The sequence below is a fragment of the Hyla sarda genome, chromosome 4, assembly GCF_029499605.1.
Source record: "Hyla sarda isolate aHylSar1 chromosome 4, aHylSar1.hap1, whole genome shotgun sequence".
Classification (NCBI taxonomy): domain Eukaryota; kingdom Metazoa; phylum Chordata; class Amphibia; order Anura; family Hylidae; genus Hyla; species Hyla sarda.
In genome coordinates, this window is record NC_079192.1 from 287,052,560 (window position 1) to 287,072,120 (window position 19,561).

The 19,561-nt window shown below is 43.0% G+C and overlaps 1 protein-coding gene across 5 annotated transcripts in view; it reads right to left on the bottom strand.

Annotated features, from left to right (window-relative positions):
* PTPRQ (protein tyrosine phosphatase receptor type Q) overlaps positions 1-19,561 on the bottom strand; it is a 447,893-nt gene that overhangs the window by 234,340 nt on the left and 193,992 nt on the right. For all 5 annotated transcript variants that reach the window (XM_056574450.1, XM_056574451.1, XM_056574448.1 and 2 more), the window contains exon 27: positions 9,562-9,734. In XM_056574450.1, the coding sequence (XP_056430425.1) occupies positions 9,562-9,734 (173 nt within the window). The remainder of the gene's footprint in view (positions 1-9,561; positions 9,735-19,561) is intronic.

The window sequence follows — 19,561 nt, forward strand, 5'->3', positions numbered from 1 at the left end:
CCCCTAGCAACAGACCACAAGGGCAGGATCTGCTCCCCAGTATAAATGCACAACTGCATTTGGGGTTGAGCACCTCCTGCCATTTGAGACCACGTCTTTGTTGTTGTATACTATTAGTGTCCCAAATGGGAATACTCCTTTAATCTAATACTATTATAACAGACGGATGTTTGTGAGCGATATTACATCGATAAAGGTTTCAAAGATTAGTACAGAATCAAAAAGAAAGTAAGTTGCAATGTATAATAGAGTTGTATGTCATTTCCATATACAACAACATTTCCATTTGTGACACAAATAAAGGCACACAAATAAGGAAATAAAAGGTGTTCATGACATACATAGATGAGGCAGGTATGACAAAGCCCTTAGTGGTGGTTCTGCTCTGGCTCACAGAGTTGTCCAAAACTAAGACCCTTTCTTTATATGATCCATGTATCTGAACTACAGTATAGACTTGGGTGTCCTGATGAAGCAACCCTTTTTAAACTCTACTTAACTTAAAGGGTAGCTCCCACCATCCTTTTTTTCCCCCCTGCCTATTGCCCATCTTTCCCTAACCCCCTCCCTGCCTTAATTTTTTACTATTTTAGAAATGCCTTTTTGTCACTGATGCCTGCTGGGGCCGGCACTTTTGCCCTTAGTTCACCTATACAGGGTGCCTCCAGCTGTTTCACCACTACAACTTCCAGATTGCTCTAACATCTATCGGCTGTCAGGGCATGCTGGGAGATGTAGTGGTGAAACAACTGGAGGCACCCTGTGGTGACAACACCCCACCCCCGCTGAGAGCAATACATGCAGCGCTAACCCCCGCCCACCCCGGTGTAAGCAATACTTTTTTTTTTGCATAGCGCTGTGGCCACTGCACTAGCCCCGCCCGCCCCGCTGACAGCAATATATTTGTCATGGCCGCGGCGCTATGCAAACCCCCCCCCCCCACCCCGGGCACTAAAATCCCCCCCCACTCCCACCCAAAGCAGACATACCCAAGTGCTGTGCTGAGTCCTTCCTGAGGCAGCAGCAGCGGCGTATGCCGGGAGGTGGGGCCGTTTTTTTGTGGCCAGGGAGCCAATGCGCTCTCAGCGCTCGCTCCCTGCCTGTCTGATTGACAGGCAGGGAGAGAGCGCAGGCTGAATGAAAAGGACCGATGCCCGGCCGCATCAGTCCGAATTCAGCCGTGACGTCACGCCAGACTGCAGCCGGCCACTAGAAGGGAGACCCCTAGTGGCTGGTTTTCAAACATAAATTACACCATATTATTAAAAAAATAATTATGAAACTATATTAGAGATATGTTGTAGTACATAAGTACTACAACATATAAAAAAGTAAAAAAAGATGGTGACAGTGCCCATTTAAATAAGAAAAATGGCAGTGAAAACTGTAAAAAATACATACTCAGCATGCCTACATTGTGTCCCAGCCCTGACATGTATGAGAGACTAGCATCTCATCTATTCCATGCAGACTTATATTCACCTGCTAGCTGTGTGTTCTAAAACTACAGTAAACTGCAGCCGGAAATTACTGGGGCCCCTTAGCAAAAAGAGTCTACCTAAAAATGAAGCATTAGGGAATTATATGATTTTTATTGGAGTTTTTAATTTTAACACTTAAACTCTTATGACATTTAATCATTTAATCAGGTGAAGACAAATGAACCTTGAAATGGACTAAAAACTTTCTTGAGAAAATACAAGAAGATCTGCATTAGCCCCTGGACAAACAGCAGCTGCCTATCAGTGTTTAGACAAGTTTTGGTAAGGGAAGAACATCATGTTGCTGTATGTTATTTTAAAAGATAAATTAAAGTGAAGAATAAGGGCTACCACTTAACTATGGCACAAGACAACCCTGAGATCTATCATAATTGCTGCAGCAGATCCTTCATTGAGCCAATGAATTGACATGCCTGAAACTCTTCACAGCAGCCATAAATGGATTTATTAGGGGGCCTATGAATAACACCCTAAAGAAAACTCAAGCTGAATTGCTGGATTTTCAGTTAAGTCAGAGTTAGTGCAGCTGTAAGTGGACTCATACATCAATCACTGAGACAAGAGCAAACATACAGTAGCTGGCTTGTTCACACCCCAACCACTTACAGGGAAGGAAATGGGCTGCCATTTCTCATTGATGGGGGAATCAAGTGCAAAATGTGTAACAAACAGTTAAAAACTGGTACACTAAAAGATTTACATTGCAAAATCTGCAGTCTGTTCCAAAAAGACCCAAGTTGATGATAACAACCTATAATAATGGATTTGTAGTTCACATGTGAATATGATGTACATCCCAAGTAACTGTGGAAAATCAATTATTGTCCACCTGTTTGCTTTGTTTATGTTGCACTGATTTAAGTTACGCTTTTCCTTTTGTTTTTCTTTTATATAAAGCTAAATTCAGAATTGGAGTTTTTTATGATTAGAAAGCAGTGCATTACATGAGCCCAGACGAAAACTAAAAAGTAACTCTAAATAGTAAGGATGGCTTAGTGAGTTATTCAAGTAATGATTTTAGCATGTCAGTTTTCCGAGATAAGAACTAAAAGCCAGTGAAAGACATGGTATATCAGGCAAATTTCTAAAATATATAAACGATATAAAAGATACAAACAAGAAATCCCACCACTGAATGGATCAGAGCTAAATTGCCTCTTGCTATCATTACTTTACATTGTAGCAGAGTGTCATTTCTTTAGTGTTGTCATATGAAAATATATAATAAATAGTGTTGAGCGGCATAGGCCATATTTGAATTCGCGAATATTCGCAAATATATGGGCGAATATTCGCGAATATTCGCGAATATTCGCATATTCTCGTTTTATTTTCGCATATGCGAATATTCACGTGTGCGAAAATAACATATGCAAAAATTTGCATATACAAAATTAGCATAAGAAAAAAATTCGCACACCAGTCTAACACAGTACTATTACAGCCTTCTTTACACCACACAAGCTGGAAGCAGAGAGGGGTGATCACTGTGATGTGTACTGTGAAAAAAAATAAAAATAAAATAAAAATAAACGAATATTCGTAATTACGAATATATAGCGCTATATTCGCGAATTTACGAATATGCGATATTCGCGAATAAAATTCGTATTGCGAATATTCGCGAGCAACACTAATAATAATTTTTTTTTTTTTTAAATGGGAGATACGATAGATGATAGATAGATAGATAGATAGATAGATACAGTAGATAGTAGATTGGTAAAACTCAATGTGTGTGTGTTCCAGCATGGCTTCAAAAAAGCAAGAGCAATTTCCATAATACCTGGTACACACTTACATGTCTATTAAAAAACATAATAGAGTTAAATCAACCGTAACCCACCCCCATATGCGTGGGTGGGTGTGGGGTTCTCTGAAGTCCTATGCAAGTCTATGGGAGTTCCCATACAGCATATATAGTACTATCTATCTGAATAAAGACCTTGAAATATACCTTTTATTTTATTATTTAAAAACTGTGAAATACATGAATAAAATGCAAATGGTGGATAGATGTTGCAGCTGTGATTTTGCCAACATACATACAATTGTCCCTTTTATGAAAACTGAGTGTCAAAGTCTATCCAAGTACCATCATAATGTAGTGCATGCAAAAATAAGAACAAATTGGGCGCTCACTGGTGGAATAAACCTTAGTGCATGTTGGAATATAAAAAGACAGAAAGGTGCTCACCTAAGGGAACAACACCTGTATATGGCATGTATGTATACTAGAGAAATCCACGGCTGCTGTTTGCATCCTAAATCTTTATCTTGGAGGTGTGATTGGTGCGTACAAGATCAAATTTGGTCATTTCGAGAGCCAGCTTGTGCCACACAGCAAACCTGCTTTAATAAAGTTTCTCTGCAGATCCTTTCCAATTACCATGATAGGAATAGTATGGATCTTATGATGTCCAAATGTTAAATAAACCCACTTTTAGCTTGCGTCTATTTGGTACGTCTCCTGACAACGTTACTCTTGGCCTGCAGAGATTGCCCGGGACTTAACAACATTCTGCTGACTGTCCAGCAGGCAAGTGTAGAGAAAAGTTAATGTGGGGGACAAGAAATGAAGTTTGGGTATGAGGACAGGATAGGAGGTCCAGATTTGAAGAAATTATATGAATACTGGATGTGAAGACATGATATGAGGAGGGGATATGAGGGCGGGATATAAGGATTGATATGAAGATGTGGTAAGAAGTTGGGATAGGAGGTCAGGATATGAGGACTGGATAAGAAGATTGGACATAAGAAGAGCCTGATCCATCTTCCACACAATATCTGCCATTGGGGGAGTGATGAAGGTGAGTACAGGTTTTTGTTTTGTTTTTTTAACATCGCCTGAGCACTAATTTAAAAATATTGGTGAATTTCTTTAATACTCCATTAAACCCAACATCAAAACTAGTGTTGGCAACGACTATCATCTCCTCAAAATAGTGTTGGCCATACTCTGCATCTGAATGCATTTAAAAAGCATTGCTGACATAAAGAACTGAGATTCTGAAGTTCCAATCCTACCATGGAAATATGTGCAGGGGGAATGTATAGTTTCTTCACTTAAAAAGTTGACAAGTTCACACAAATCAGTTTGGTGCATTCTTTTTGTAGATAATCCTGTAAGCTACTGATATTCTTGAATTGTGTTTTTATAATGGAAGAATTTTTCTTACATATATAGGAGCTGGCACAGAACTTTTGCCTGTTATGTACCAGTCTCTAGTGCTGGAGACATTTATCATGAGTTGTGAGACATTTTGAAGTGTCACAGACATCACTCAAATTAATGGTGAATTTTACAAAGTGCCAAACTTGTCCCTGTGACATTATTGGTAAGTCTGAGGCACTCACTCTGTCCATGCCCATCATCGGCCAAAAGGCACCGACAATACACAAAGAGTAAACCAATAAACTCAGTCTTTCCCATATAAGACCCCCTAAAACATTTTAGTCTTTTAAATGTATAAGTGAACTTACGTAATTTGCAAAGGACTATTCAGTTTAAACATTATGGAGAGATTTATCAAATCCTGTCCAGAAGAAAAGTTGCTGAGTAGCCAATAGCAACCAATCAGAGTGCTTCTTTCATTTTTCAGAGGCCTTTTTTTAAAAATGAAAGAAGCAATCTGATTGGTTGCTATCGGCAATGCAGCAACTTTTCCTCTGGATAGGTTTTAATAAATCTCCCCCTTTGTTTACCATAGAGTTGAGAGTTGAAGTATAAATCGAGAGGGAAAAAAACTCCTTGGGGGAGATTTATCTGAAGCAGTGCAGAGGAAAAGTTGCTGAGTTGCCCATAGCAACCAATCAGATTGCTTATTACATTATTTAAAGGGTCTGTGCAAAAAGAAAGAAGAAATTGATTGGTTGCTATGGGCAACTCAGCAACTTTTCCTCTGGGCAGATTTTGATAAATATCTCCCTTGTCTCTCTGTATGAAATAGAGATATGGGCCCATTGCAGCCTATTATTGTCACAAAATGGTGGATTCCCATGAGGGATGTTTGTTGCAGAAATGCCTGTGACTGTGCTATTTATCTGACAGGAACCTGAAACATCCATGTGGCTGTTGCATAGTCAACCACATTCAGATGAATGGTTTGTGCACCCACAGTGAGGTTCAGATGGAGTGACAGGGGGATGGTCGCCCCGGGTGCCACTGACCTGGGGGTTGTCAAGTTAAGGGTTGGATTATCATTAGAGCTTCTTCTTAAACAGTGGGGCCCCTCTGCCTGGGAGAAAAGATACAATTGCTAGCAGCCGCAGTGAAAGAGGGGACTCCCCCAGGGATCCGCGACACACAACCTGGATCCATGGGTAAGAGCAGGTCCTAAAATGTGTGTGCTGCATGCCACTGGTGGCCGGTGTGACTTCCAGTGCAGGCAGGATTTTTCTCCCCAGCTGCTTGCATCGGAAGAAAAAGGAGAGAAACAGAGTGTTGGAAGGATACGGAGGAGCTGAGGGGCAGGTGAGCATTGTTTTTATTTTGTTTTTCATGGTGCCACATGTAGAACAGAGTGGGGGTCCTAACTACTAAAAGGGGCAGTGTGGGGTTGGGGATTCTAACTACCATATGAGGTCAAAGAAGGGGCCTAACTACTATATTGGACAGTGTGGGTGGAAAACTACTGTATGGGCAAACAGTAAGGGGGGCTAATTACATAGGGGCAGAGAGGGAGCCTAACTACTTTATGGGTGCACAGAGGGGCCTAACTACTATATGGGAACACAGAGGTGACCTTATACGATATGGGGAACAGAGGAGTCTAACTTCTATATGGGGCACAGATGGACCTAACTACTATATAGGGACACAGAGGAACCTAACTACTATAAGGGGGCAGTGTAATACAGATGGGAAGTTTGTATAGTGATAGGGACAGTATGCCTAATATGTTTGCCATAACCAAAATTATGGCACAGTATACTATATATTATTATAATTAGGGATCTATGATACCTATATATAGTTGTTACATATGGCCCTACTACCCCCAGGACGAAGGACAACCCGAAACGTACGTTGGGGTGGCGTCTCTCCAGCGGTCCCTCTTATACTTGCACCTTGATTCTATTTATTGGTATGTATACTGTCTCTAGGCACCTTATAGTTGTTGAGGTATATCCTCCATGGGATTGTGCAATAGAATGAGCAGTAGTGCAACTTATGAAATGTATTCAATACTATAGTTTACATTGTGGACCTTCTGGAGTGACGCCCTCTTTTCCACCACAAGTTGGTTTTTCCCTTTTTATGATGTCTTTTCTTGTTTTTAATATGTAATGAATTATCAATAAAGTCATATTTTTATCAATTTATTACTCCATTCCATTCCTTTGTATTTGTTCCTAATATGTTTGCCAGTCAATTCTGTGGAGAGGAGTCGTGGATAAGTCTTCATGATGAATCAGGCCAGATGGAGAACAAAAGAAGAGAGAATGCCTCCGATTAGAAAATATATCACCTGTGAGTCACTGGATGTAACTGCAGTGTAACTTATATGGTATGCAGAGCCTGTGTAAAGCTGGTATCTACCTCTATATGGTCACTGTATGTGAGAATATTGGTCTGTGTATATTGGATTTTATTTTATAACTATATAGTAGTATTATTCAGTCACAATGTGATGTGATGGTATTGGTCATGGTGGTCAGTATTATTTCCCCCTTGTATAGTGGCATTACTAGTGATTCTGGTCTTGATATACTGGATTTGTTCAGTTACAGTATAATGGTTATATCTATGGTGATATTTTTTTGTGAATGTTTTTACTTTTTAATGTGCATGTGGGGGGTGCCAAATACTAGATCCTCCCCAGGTACCAAATACCCCTGTGCATCCACTCTTACAGATCATTACAATACCATGTACATGGACTAATACAGAACTTGCACATTAAAATTAGATTATCTCTTTCCATTAAACTCCATTGCTAAAAAAAGCAGTCTGTTCATTTTGTTGAAATAGGCAAGCACCGTCAAAAATAAGAGTCTCCATACGTCAACCAGACAAGCATATGCTAAAGAGGATTTTTTTTGGTATATCTCTATCTCTCGGGAACCCCCCCCCCCCACACACACACACACACAAACACACACAAACACACACAAACACACTTATGTTCTGTTTATATTCTTTATGTCTTCTTATATGGCAGACATCAGAAGTTGTGGTATGCTACATCTGCACCCTCAATAGCTCCATCCCTGCCGTTCTTGGTATACAAATACTGTTAGAAATAGCACCAACTTCTGGTGTGAATGGGGTTGAATATATGTGATCAATATGGTAGAAAACTGCTCCATTCACCTTACTTATGTCAGCAATACAATTATAGGAAAATGTCAGAAGTCTTACTAGGCCATTTGTCTAACTTCCTGATAGAGTGACAGGGGGCAACAAAAGAAGGAGGCAAATGTTTGTCTAGTTGAAATATGGTTTCCACTGTTACAAAAGTATATAATAATTTTACATATTGTAGCAATGAAATGGATACTAATCCTGCATGCATCTTATGTTAATCAATAAAACATTACTTGGATTGTGTTTTGTCTTATTGCAGCTGCCCCCTAACAATCTTATCAGCACTCCTTTAATTGAAGGAATAACAGGAAATATTTGTAGGTGTTGAGCTATATCAAGTAGGTGTAAATCAGGGGTCTCAAACTCCCAGCCCGTGGGCCCTTTGCGGCCCGCTGAACAAAATTCTGCGGTCCGGGCGCCGGGCAGGTGCTTTCTTAAGGCATTTAGCCCTGCTTCGGGCAAGCAGTGCTAAATGCCGGAAGACTTCACACGCGTCAGCACACACTACTACTGTACCTATATCTCCCTGCTGCAGCCTATAACGAGCCTTCCTGGAGGGATGCGCACAACTGATGATGTCACTGCATCAGCAGCGCAGGACGCTGGGACACTGATGACCTGCCCGGCGCATGTGATGACATCACCTAACGTGCGCATCCCTGCAAAGAAGGCTCGTTTTAGGCTGCAGCAGGGAGATGTAAGTACTGTAGCTGTGAAACTTAACTTAACTTGCCTAATTACTTGCCTAATAAAGGGAGGACCTGTTTATCACCAGGGGCTAACCTATCTTCTTAGGGGGCATAATTGTTTAAATAGGAGCCCTACCTGCCGGGGGTAATATCTATCCAGGGGCCTGTACACCCACCTGATCCCCAGGTAGGACTACTAGGTAGACAGGCCCCCAGATAGATATTACCCCCATCAGTGATGGGGATCATATCTATCTGGGGCCTCTATACCTACTTGGGAGCCCTACCTGATGGGGGTCATATCTATCTGGCGGCCTGTGTACCTACTGGAGAGCCCTACCAGATGGGGATCATATCTATATGGGGGCCTATGTACCTACTGGAGAGCCCTACCAGATGGGGGCCCTATCTATATGGGAGCCTGTGTACCTACTGGGGAGCCCTACCTGATGGGGGTCATATCTATCTGGGGGCCTGTCTGGGGGCATTATATGTGAGGGGTGCATGATGGGGCATTATATGTGAGGGGCGCATGATGGGGGCATTCTATGCCAGGGGCACATGATGGGGGCATTATATGTGAGGGGCACATGATGGGGGCATTATATGTGAGGGGTGCATGAGGGGTGCATGATGGGGGCATTATATGTGAGGGGTGCATGATGTGGGCATTATATGTGAGGTGGCGCATGATGGGGGCATTATATGTGAGGGGCGCATGATGGGGGCATTATATGTGAGGAGCACATGATGGGGGCATTATATGTGAGGGGCGCATGATGGGGGCATTATATGTGAGGGGCGCATGATGGGGGCATTATATGTGAGGGGCGCATGACGGGGGCATTATATGTGAGGGGCGCATGATAGGGGGCATGGCCCCCAGATAATTTGAGTTTGAGACCCCTGGTGTAAATGAAAGAAAAGGACTCTTTCTAATCTTCCAGAAGACTTGCAAATCAGGTAAAGCGTGAAAACACTCACAAAGCAATAAGTGATTACTAATTGTTCAATGCAACAAGATAAACACAAATTTCAAAGAATAGTGAAAAAGTACCTTATATTTTCCTGTGAGAATTTTATTTTCAATGGCCATTCCTGTTGCTTTTACAAATGCTCTGACCCTGTATTTGGTAATAATGCCATTTGGTTGTTGCGGTCTTCTCCAGCTAACTGTGATCATGTTGGCTTCCACTTCTTTTGCATTTAAATCAGATACAGTGCTGGGTACTTGAAAAGTATAAAGAAAGAAAATGAAAAAAGAAAAACTCAGGATAGGTACATTTATTAGCATTTGTTTAAATAATTTCCAGAAACTTTGTTTTTCCAAAATATACACCTTTACCTTAATAAAAGCTAATTATTCTGTCCCAGACTTTAGTTGCTTGCTTGCTTTCTTTTGAGGGCTATCATTATATTGTATAACATTATATTATATTGGGCATGTACCTGTTCCTGTGTCCACGTAATATGGAATGAAAGGTATTTCTTAAACGGGTATTTAACAACAGGGGGACAAGTGATGGGGGTCTTCTGCCTGGCACCCCAGATCTCTTCATGAACAGAGCTGTGTTGACCAATAAGTGGTGTCCGACACACACCCTCAATGCATCTCTATGGGAGAACTGGAGAAACATTGCTCATGTTGCTTTTTCTTTTTTTTAAAGGAACTGCTCCACTTTTATTTTACACATTTTTTGATAAATCTCCTCTTTACACATGAAAACTGCCCATAGACACTAGATTGTTCATGGCAGATTTTCCTGTGTTTTTTTTTTTTTTGTTTGTTTTATAACAATGTACGCTATAGGAGGGTAGGATGGTCAAAATGTTAGGTGGGAAAATGCTGTTGGTTGAGGTTGGAGGTTTCCAGCTGACTTGTTATTTTCTCCCAACATGTGCAGTACTGGAGATGGTTGAAAGCCCCACGTGCCTTTGACTCAATATGCATGTTCAGACAAGTTAATGTGGGAACCATTTGAATTGTTTAATCCAAAGAAGCCCAATATTGTATGCCCTTAATAACCCTATGGAGCTGAATTTAAACATTGCTAACAACCCTATCCAATTTTGCCTCTGTTTAGAGATTTAACAGGAAGGAGAAAGTTGTGTAACATGTAACAAGTGTTGTTACATTTCCTTATGTCCTGTCCAGGAAGGTGTTATCCCATGATTTCACAGAATATGTCTTCCTTGGTATACAGAACACATGGGAGAATAGGAATAAGTGCATCAGTCCTTGTTAGACAGTTTATTTGTCACCCCTGTCCTGTAATCCGTACATAAAGCAGTCACGTTTGATTTCAGCCTATTACTATATATTAGAGCTTCTCAAAATGTGAGACAGACCTCAGTGGTGAGGCTCCCCGCAATGGTAGATGAAGTGCAGCTGCGGGGCAGAAATGCTTATATGCCATGCAAAATGTTTAATGGTTGCACCAATCTCTTGTTTAGTAACACTAGTGACTCCCTTTGTACTTAAAGGGGTACTCCGCTCCTAGACATCTTATCCCCTATCCAAAGGATAGGGGATAAGATGTCAGATCTCCAGGGTCCCGCTGCTGGGGACTCCTGGGATCACCGCTGCAGCACCCCGCTATCATTACTGCGCAGAGCGAGATCGCTCTGCACGTAATGACGGGCAATACAGGGGCCGGAGCATCGTTACGTCACGGCTCCGCCCCTCATGATGTCACGGCCCGCCCCCATCAATACAAGTCTATGGGAGGGGGCATGGTGGTCGTCACGCCCCTGCCATAGACTTGCATTAAGGGGAAGGGCCGTGATGTCATGAGGGGCAGAGCCATGACGTCACGCTGCTCCGGCCCCTGTAGCGCCCGTCATTATGCACATAGCAAACTCGCTCTGTGCAGTAATGATGGCGCGGTGCCGCAGCAGCGATCCCCGGGGTCCCGAGCAGCGGGACCGCGGTGATCTAACATCTTATCCCCTATCCTTTGGATAGGGGATAAGATGCCAGGGGCAGAGTACCCCTTTAATTTAGATTTTGTAGTAAAATTTTAACAGAAGTTAAAGTAATTTTTTTTTTTTATTGTCATGTTGAAGCCCAAGTAGAAGAAGAAACCATGCTATAAGGTAAGGTTGTTTCCCATCCAAACTCCCATGAACCCTGACATTTCCTGGTGTTCCTGATCAGGGGTTCCTCAGAATACAACAAAAACTGCACTTTTACAGTAGGGGAGGTAGTCTGATTTAAAGGAGTACTCCACCCTTAGACATCTTATCCCCTATCCAAAGGTTAGGGGATAAGATGTCCGGTCGTGGGGTCCCGCAACTGGGCCCCCGCGATCTCAGTGCAGCACCCGGCGTTTGTTTAGAACGCTGGGTGCATGCGGCAGGGGGGGATTATTACATCATGGTCACGCCCCTTATGTCATGCCCAGCCCCCTCCCATAGACTTGCATTGAGGGGGCATGGCGTGGTGCCACGAAGGGCATGGCTATGACATCCCGACCCCCTCCACTCGCTCCAAGCGTTCGGAACAAAATGTTTCCGAATGCTGGGGCAGCAGAATACCCCTTTAAACTCACTCAAAGATGCTCTGAAAAGCATTGATATCTGAGCCAAACAATAGCATTAGGCTAGAATTATAGAAAGCTTTTCTTGCCCATGTGAGTTTCTTTATGGAAGAAATGGTATTAGGGATACACTAGTAATGGAAACTGATTTTTGGGTAACCATGTAGTAAAAAAAAAAAGTAGAGAATCACTGGAGTATGGTAGTCCTATAATTGATAAATGAGTAGTGTTTTCCTTTATTTGCCAATTGTCATCATAAAAAGTATTGCATATACATAAGTTTCTAAAGCACTGTCTATGGATGTAATATTTTGTGTATACCTATATAGCAAGCATAAAAGAGGAAAAAAGTTCTCATAAGGACATTTCCTGTGTATCTTTCTCTTGCTTACGTGTTGTGTACTTAGAGCTTAGTGCTTACCACACAAAAAGGGACCATTAAAGGGAGCAGCACACAGAGGATATCATTTCGCAGGTCTTCATCAGAACAATTAGAGAGTCTTTTGTTTGCACAGAGACTATTGATGCTTCATTAAGAGATCACATGTCCAGTAGGCCTAAACTCGCCCACCATACAGGCTGCTCAGGACCATGAAAAAAGGCTTTAAGGTGCTACTGCTCTCACACTGAGCTACCCTGCACCAAAAACACTTAATAACGTGTCAAATCCCACTCTGCTCCTTGCCAGGGGAAACAAAGGTGTCAATGCTAATCACCACAGTAGTGTAGAGAGGTCAAAATCACACCATGATGTCACCTGACAAGCCTGGTCTAAAGGGTACATCCTAATGCTGGTTAACTGTATTGTACTTTTACATTGGGCGATTTTAATATATGAGAAAAAGCTCCAATTTAACTTTTAATATTTGCTCTAATTTATACTGGGAGTATATAGATTACTTAATTCCTTCAAGACACCTCAGCTACTGCAAAACCTCTTTTAGAAGAGACCATACACATTAAATAGAAATATCTTGATGATTGCCACAGCCATACACATGTAAGTCCATGTTGGCCATTACAGTAGGTCCTAGTGATCAATGACAAACAATCTTTCCTTAAAGATTGCTCATGGACAAAGGATTTTTCCTGAACAAAGATCTTTTACACAACTATCAAATGCATATTTTAAATATGGCTAAATTCTTTCCAGAAAATGGCAGCCTGTAAATGTCTGGCTAAAAAGATTGAACATTGTTAAATTTCCCCCAATGAGCGGTCATTTTGATCGAAACCATCGTTAACCAATAGGTTAAGAAGAACCATGGCATGACTGATATGAAACACTATCTGTAGTATGTATTACACTGTTTTCTAGCAGCAGGGCCGATAACTGAACAACTGTGATGACGATGGGAATGGTGACATTGTGGGTGACAGTGGGGGTGCTGTGGATGGAAATTGGGGCTCTGTGGGTGGCAATTTGGGTCCTTTGGTGACAACAAGGTCACAATGGATGGACCTGGAGACTCTGTGATAGTACCTGTATAAGGACACTCTGGCTTGCATTGAACTGTTAATTGAATTAGGAATGTTTTGTCTTATAGTCTAAAATTAAGAAATGCTGTATCATATCTAAATGTTATTTGAAAGAATCCTGTAAAGAAAGGTAAAAGAGCTATGTACTTACTATAATAGCTTGCAGCGTCCAAAAACAGTACTATACTACTAGACCTGCAAGGGGGGCATTGTTTGTTCACATGTACAACCTGCAGGATGAATTAGTCAGTCTGATGTGTATGGACAGGACACCTGCAGTATATCCGTAGACTGACATGTGCAGATGTCATCTATACAGAGAGGACAAGGACAATGCTCCATGCAGGGAGCCTGCGTAAATCATATAAATCATGCCTTAGTACTCGGTAAATGGCCCCCAAGATTTGGAGTTAACTCTTCCCAAAGCAATATTAGGAAAGATGGCCACAGATGAATGATCTTTAACAATCTGAATGAGACTGCAACAAACGATGGTTATTACAATATTAAATGGGAAATATTATCTAGACAGTGTTACAGTTTTCCACTCTGCTGAAGCACAACAGACATTCTGAAATTTCACATTATGTCCTCTCGCTTGTGTTTTTGACACCTCCTCCTTCTATTTTAACTGCGAAATTAAAGATTAGGTTTTACATTTGTTATGCAATAGTCACATCACACTTGAGTTTTTTTGCACTGATCCCTGTTTTCACTGAATCGGTACTGTATTTGGAAGATCATCTCGCCATGCCACCAACAAGCACTCTCACCAGTAGAGGTAAGTACTCCAATATATTACAGTGAGTAGTTGTTCACAGATGCATGCCATCATTCCATTAAATCTGAGATTAAGTTCCTGTGTCGGCTATTGATTGTCTAAATGGGCAATACCTGCACTAAGTGCCCTGGGGGCATTCCTCAGCATGGCAAGAGGCCTGGTAAGTTCCGCTTATTGGCTTTTTATTTAGTCATTTAAACAGGGTAGGCGGATATAAGTGGGCCAGGTGACTGTAATAAAAAGCACAAAGATACATTGGCTTGACTTACCTGGGCTCTTGCAATTCTGGGGAATGCCCCCGGGACACCAAAGCCTCATTTGTAAATTGTATATGGAGATAAAGTTATGTCCATAATCCTGATAATTAGCCATATTTAGCTATAGCATAGGCATATTTACACCCATGTCTTACTGCTGACAAGTCCGCTTTAACATCTGTGTGTTCTTCAACTGACCCTAACTAAGGACTTTTATAATACTAAAAACTGTTATGATTTTAGCAAAGGAATAAATGACATCATATCCTGGCTGTGCTGTCAATTGTGTCTCAATAGGCACGACTACAGCCCTAGTTCCTGGAGGTGCCATTCCACATGACTAGTTGCAGATAATATACCTACAGCGTGCTCTACTTTTATACATCATATTCTGTACTTTTTTGGATCCAGCTGTGTTCAGAGAAATATGGTAAATTATAAATGTTAATATATAAATATTTATATGCTGCCGGCTATAATATAAGCCAAACTAGACTTCACCTTTAAATAAACTCACCTCCCCTCTTTCCTGCTCCCCTGTTTATTCATGAGATCATAGAAAGACAATAGGTGGAATTTACTAATACTGTCTGATTTTTAGACAGTCTGTCTTTAAATGCACCGGATTTCTAACAGTGGCCGAGGCTGTTAGACAAATGTGACACATTTGTAGACTATTCAATCAACGTTTACACCAACCATTATTTAGTTTACCTTATACCAGAATTGTGTGCACAAACTTTTGAGCATTTATTGGTGCATTTAGGACACACCCCCTTCTGACTAAAACCAAATCCCTTTCCAGACAAGCCATGTCCATTTTTTCAGACAAGCCACATGAGTGTCTAAAACACGTAGTAACACTTTTCTGGTCCCAGTGATTACCGAAGACAAAATCAATCGCTAAAGGGATTTAAAGTTGCTCAGTTATCGCTAGTTAAAGAGGTACTTGAGTGGATTTTTTTTTTTTTAAATCAACTGGTACCAGAAAGTTAAAGTGGTTATCCTCCATAAGGGGATTTTAGTACGTACCCGGCAGACAGTAATGGACATGCTTAGGAAGGATCTGTGCTTGTCTTGGGGTTAAATGGTATGTCATGAGATTACCATAACCCTGTGGCTAGCTTTTGTGAACTGGTATTTCCTGTTTGACTTTTCTTTTTTTGACTACAAATCCCACAATTCAATTTTCCTCCCTCCCACACATCAGACACCCCACCCATTGAAACATAAATGAGCTGCATCCATTGAAAAGACTTGTGGTTTTCAATCAGGGTGCCTACAGCTGTTCCATTAGTTGCAGATTGATCCCTCCACCCATTGAAGCAGACAGGCTCCCTGTCATGAGCTGACTAGTGAGTCAGGTCTCAGCCGCATTGCAACCTGGGAAAAATCTGAGACAACAGTCATTTTGTATGCTGTTGAAAATAAATATTGGAGTGAAAATCACAGAAGAATTGTGAGAAAACCGTCACACACAGGTAAAGACACTATATTATGAACTACACTAACTTTACAGCCCCTGTAGCCTAGTCAAATTAAAAAAAAATCCTGGAATACCCCTTTAAACAGATTTGTAGATTACTTCTATTTAAAAATCTTAACCCTTCCAGTACTTAGCAGCTGTATGCTCCACAATAAGTTCTTTTCATTTTTAATTTCTTTGCTGTCTGACCACAGTGCTCTCTGCTGACACCTCTGTCCATGTGAGGAACTGTCCAGAGTAGGAGCAAATCCCCATAGCAAACCTAATCTACTCTGGACAGTTCCTGACATGGACATAGGTGTCAGCAGAGAGCACTGTGGTCAGACAGAAAGGAAATTCAAAAAGAAAAGAACTTCCTCTGTAGTATACAGCAGCTGATAAGTACTTGAAGGATTAAGATTTTAAATAGAGGTAATTTTTAAATCTGTTTAACTTTCTGGCACCTGTTGATTAAAAAAAATATATATAGTTTTCCACCAGAGTACCCCTTCAATGCTCCTTCAAATTTTCCCCTCTGTGTTCAACCACAATTGGATCAGATATCTCTGTACTGATTATCTGCCTTTATGTGGGCCCCTCCTCCCTAGACCTATACCTCCCATCTTCAGCAAAACTTTTTTCCTCTCTAGTATCTCCCAGTCCACTGCAATTCTGGTCAGCCCTGTCTTTGCCCTCAAGACTGGATATTTTTAATTTTACAAGGTGGTTAAATAAACAGACTATACAACCTTGTATCTCTAAAACACATCATTACTTTTACTTATTTTAACAACACCAGCTTCCTAACCAAACTGTTCAGAATGCACCAGATATTTTCTGTCTTACAATTAAAGATGAGTGAAGTTACAGTAATTTGATACGTCACAAACTTCTCGGCTTGGCAGTTGCTAACTTTAGCCTGCATAAATTAGTTCAGCTTTCAGGTGCTCCGGTGGGCTGGATACTCTCTCCTAGGACTGTATCCACCTTTCCCATCCCACCGGAACACCTGAAAGCTGAACTAATTTATGCAGGCTAAAGTCAGCAACCGCCGAGCCGAGAAGTTAGTGATGAATCGAATCACTGTAACTTCACTCATCTCTACTTACAATCATCGATCGGGTCTAACATTGATACCAAAATCAGTATTGATTTATATTTCTTTAGAACAGGACTAATTTCCCTACTTAAGAGCACCCTTCAAAAAAAATGGATTTTGTTAAGTTATAGGTAGGAGAAGGACATACAATGCAGATTTGTTGTGAGTCCTTAAGCAAAGGCAGTTAGCATGTCTTACCTCTTTACCTTGAGCATATTGTGTCCCAACTAGCAAAAATCTGATCCTGCTGAGCAAGCCCTCCAAATGTGATACATCATGTCCCTGCAGTTTCTCCTTTATTTTTCCGTGGATGCCTAAAGGGGTACTCCGGCCCTAATACATCTTATCCCCTATCCAAAGGATAGGGGGTAAGATGTCTAATCGCAGGGGTCCCGCCGCTGGGGACCCCCGCGATCTGTCATTCCGCAACCACCTTTGTCAGCTCTCCGCAGGGCTGGAGGCTCCGAGTATAAAGAGTGACGACCACACTTCACGAAACTCCAAAGCCCTGTGGTCGTCACTCTTTAGACTCAGAGCCTCCAGCCCTGCGGAGAGCTCACTGTCACGATGCCGGCTGGCAGGAGGTGGATCCTCTGTGCCAGAGAGGGATTGGCGTGGACCGTGCTAGTGGACCGGTTCTAAGTCACTACTGGTGTTCACCAGAGCCCGCCGCAAAGCGGGATGGTCTTGCTGCGGCGGTAGTGACCAGGTCGTATCCACTAGCAACGGCTCAACCTCTCTGACTGCTGAAGATAGGCGCGGTACAAGGGAGTAGACAAAAGCAAGGTCGGACGTAGCAGAAGGTCGGGGCAGGCAGCAAGGATCGTAGTCAGTAAGGTAATAGCAGGAGGTCAAGTACACAGTAAGGACAACACAGTAACGCTTTCACTAGGCTCTAAGGCAACAAGATCCAGCAGGGGAGTGCAGGGGCAGAGGTCAGATATAGTCTGGGAGCAGGTGGAAGCCAATTAAGCTAATTGGGCCAGGCACCAATCATTGGTGCACTGGCCCTTTAAGTCTCAGGGAGCTGGCGCGCGCGCGCCCTAGAGAGCGGAGCCGCGCGCGCCAGCACATGACAGCAGGGGACGGGAACGGGTAAGTGACCTGGGATGCGATTCGCGAGCGGGCGCGTCCCGCTGTGCGAATCGCATCCCCGACGGCCATGACAGTGCAGCGCTCCCGGTCAGCGGGACCGACCGGGGCGCTGCGGAGAGAGAGACGCCGTAAGCGCTCCGGGGAGGAGCGGGGACCCGGAGCGCTAGGCGTAACAGTACCCCCCCCCTTAGGTCTCCCCTTCTCTTTGTCCGGTAACTGCCTCCCCTGGGATGAGGACACCGGGAAAGAATGGAGGGATTCCTCAACGGCAGGCAGTACAGCAGGAGTGGGAATGGGGAGGGAGGGCAGAGGGCGAGGCCTGGCACGGGGCAGTGTGACACCAGGACGGGGGCCATGAGGAGGCACCGAGGCTTGCCTGACTGGACTGGGAGGGGGGAGAGGCACTTCTTATGGCAGGCAGAGTCCATAAAGACCTTAGGGAGACCGGATACAGGGGGAACCACAGGGTCACGGCAGGGAGTACTGGGAACCGGTTTAAGGCAGTCCTTGAAACAAGAGGTACCCCAGCTCTTGATCTCCCCTGTGGACCAATCCAGGGTTGGGGAATGGTGTTGAAGCCAGGGTAGTCCAAGGAGAATTTCGGAAGTGCAATTGGAGAGGACCAAAAACTAAATTTTTTCGTGATGAGGTCCGATGCACATTAGGAGGGGCTCCGTGCGGTAACGCACGGTGCAATCCAACCTGACTCCGTTGACCGCGGAAATGTAGAGTGGCTTGACGAGACGGGTCACCGGGATGCGGAATTTATTCACCAAGGACTCCCGAATAAAATTCCCAGAGGCACCAGAGTCCAGGCAGGCCACGGCTGAGAGGGAAGAGTTGGCTGAAGGAGAAATCCGTACAGGCACCGTGAGACGTGGAGAAGCCGACTTAGCATCAAGAGACGCCACACCCACGAGAGCTGGGTGCGAGCGTGCGTTTCCCAGACGTGGAGGACGGATAGGGCAATCCACCAAAAAATGTTCGGTACTGGCACAGTACAGACAAAGATTTTCTTCCCTACGGCGATTCCTCTCCTCCTGGGTCAGGCGAGACCGATCCACTTGCATGGCCTCCTCGGCGGGAGGCCTAGGCGTAGATTGCAACGGAGACTGTGGGAGAGGTGCCCAGAGATCTAAGTCTTTTTCCTGGCGGAGCTCTTGATGTCTCTCAGAAAAACGCATGTCAATGCGAGTGGCTAGATGAATGAGTTCATGCAGGTTAGCAGGAATTTCTCGTGCGGCCAGAACATCTTTAATGTTGCTGGATAGGCCTTTTTTTAAAGGTCGCGCAGAGGGCCTCATTATTCCAGGATAGTTCAGAAGCAAGAGTACAGAATTGT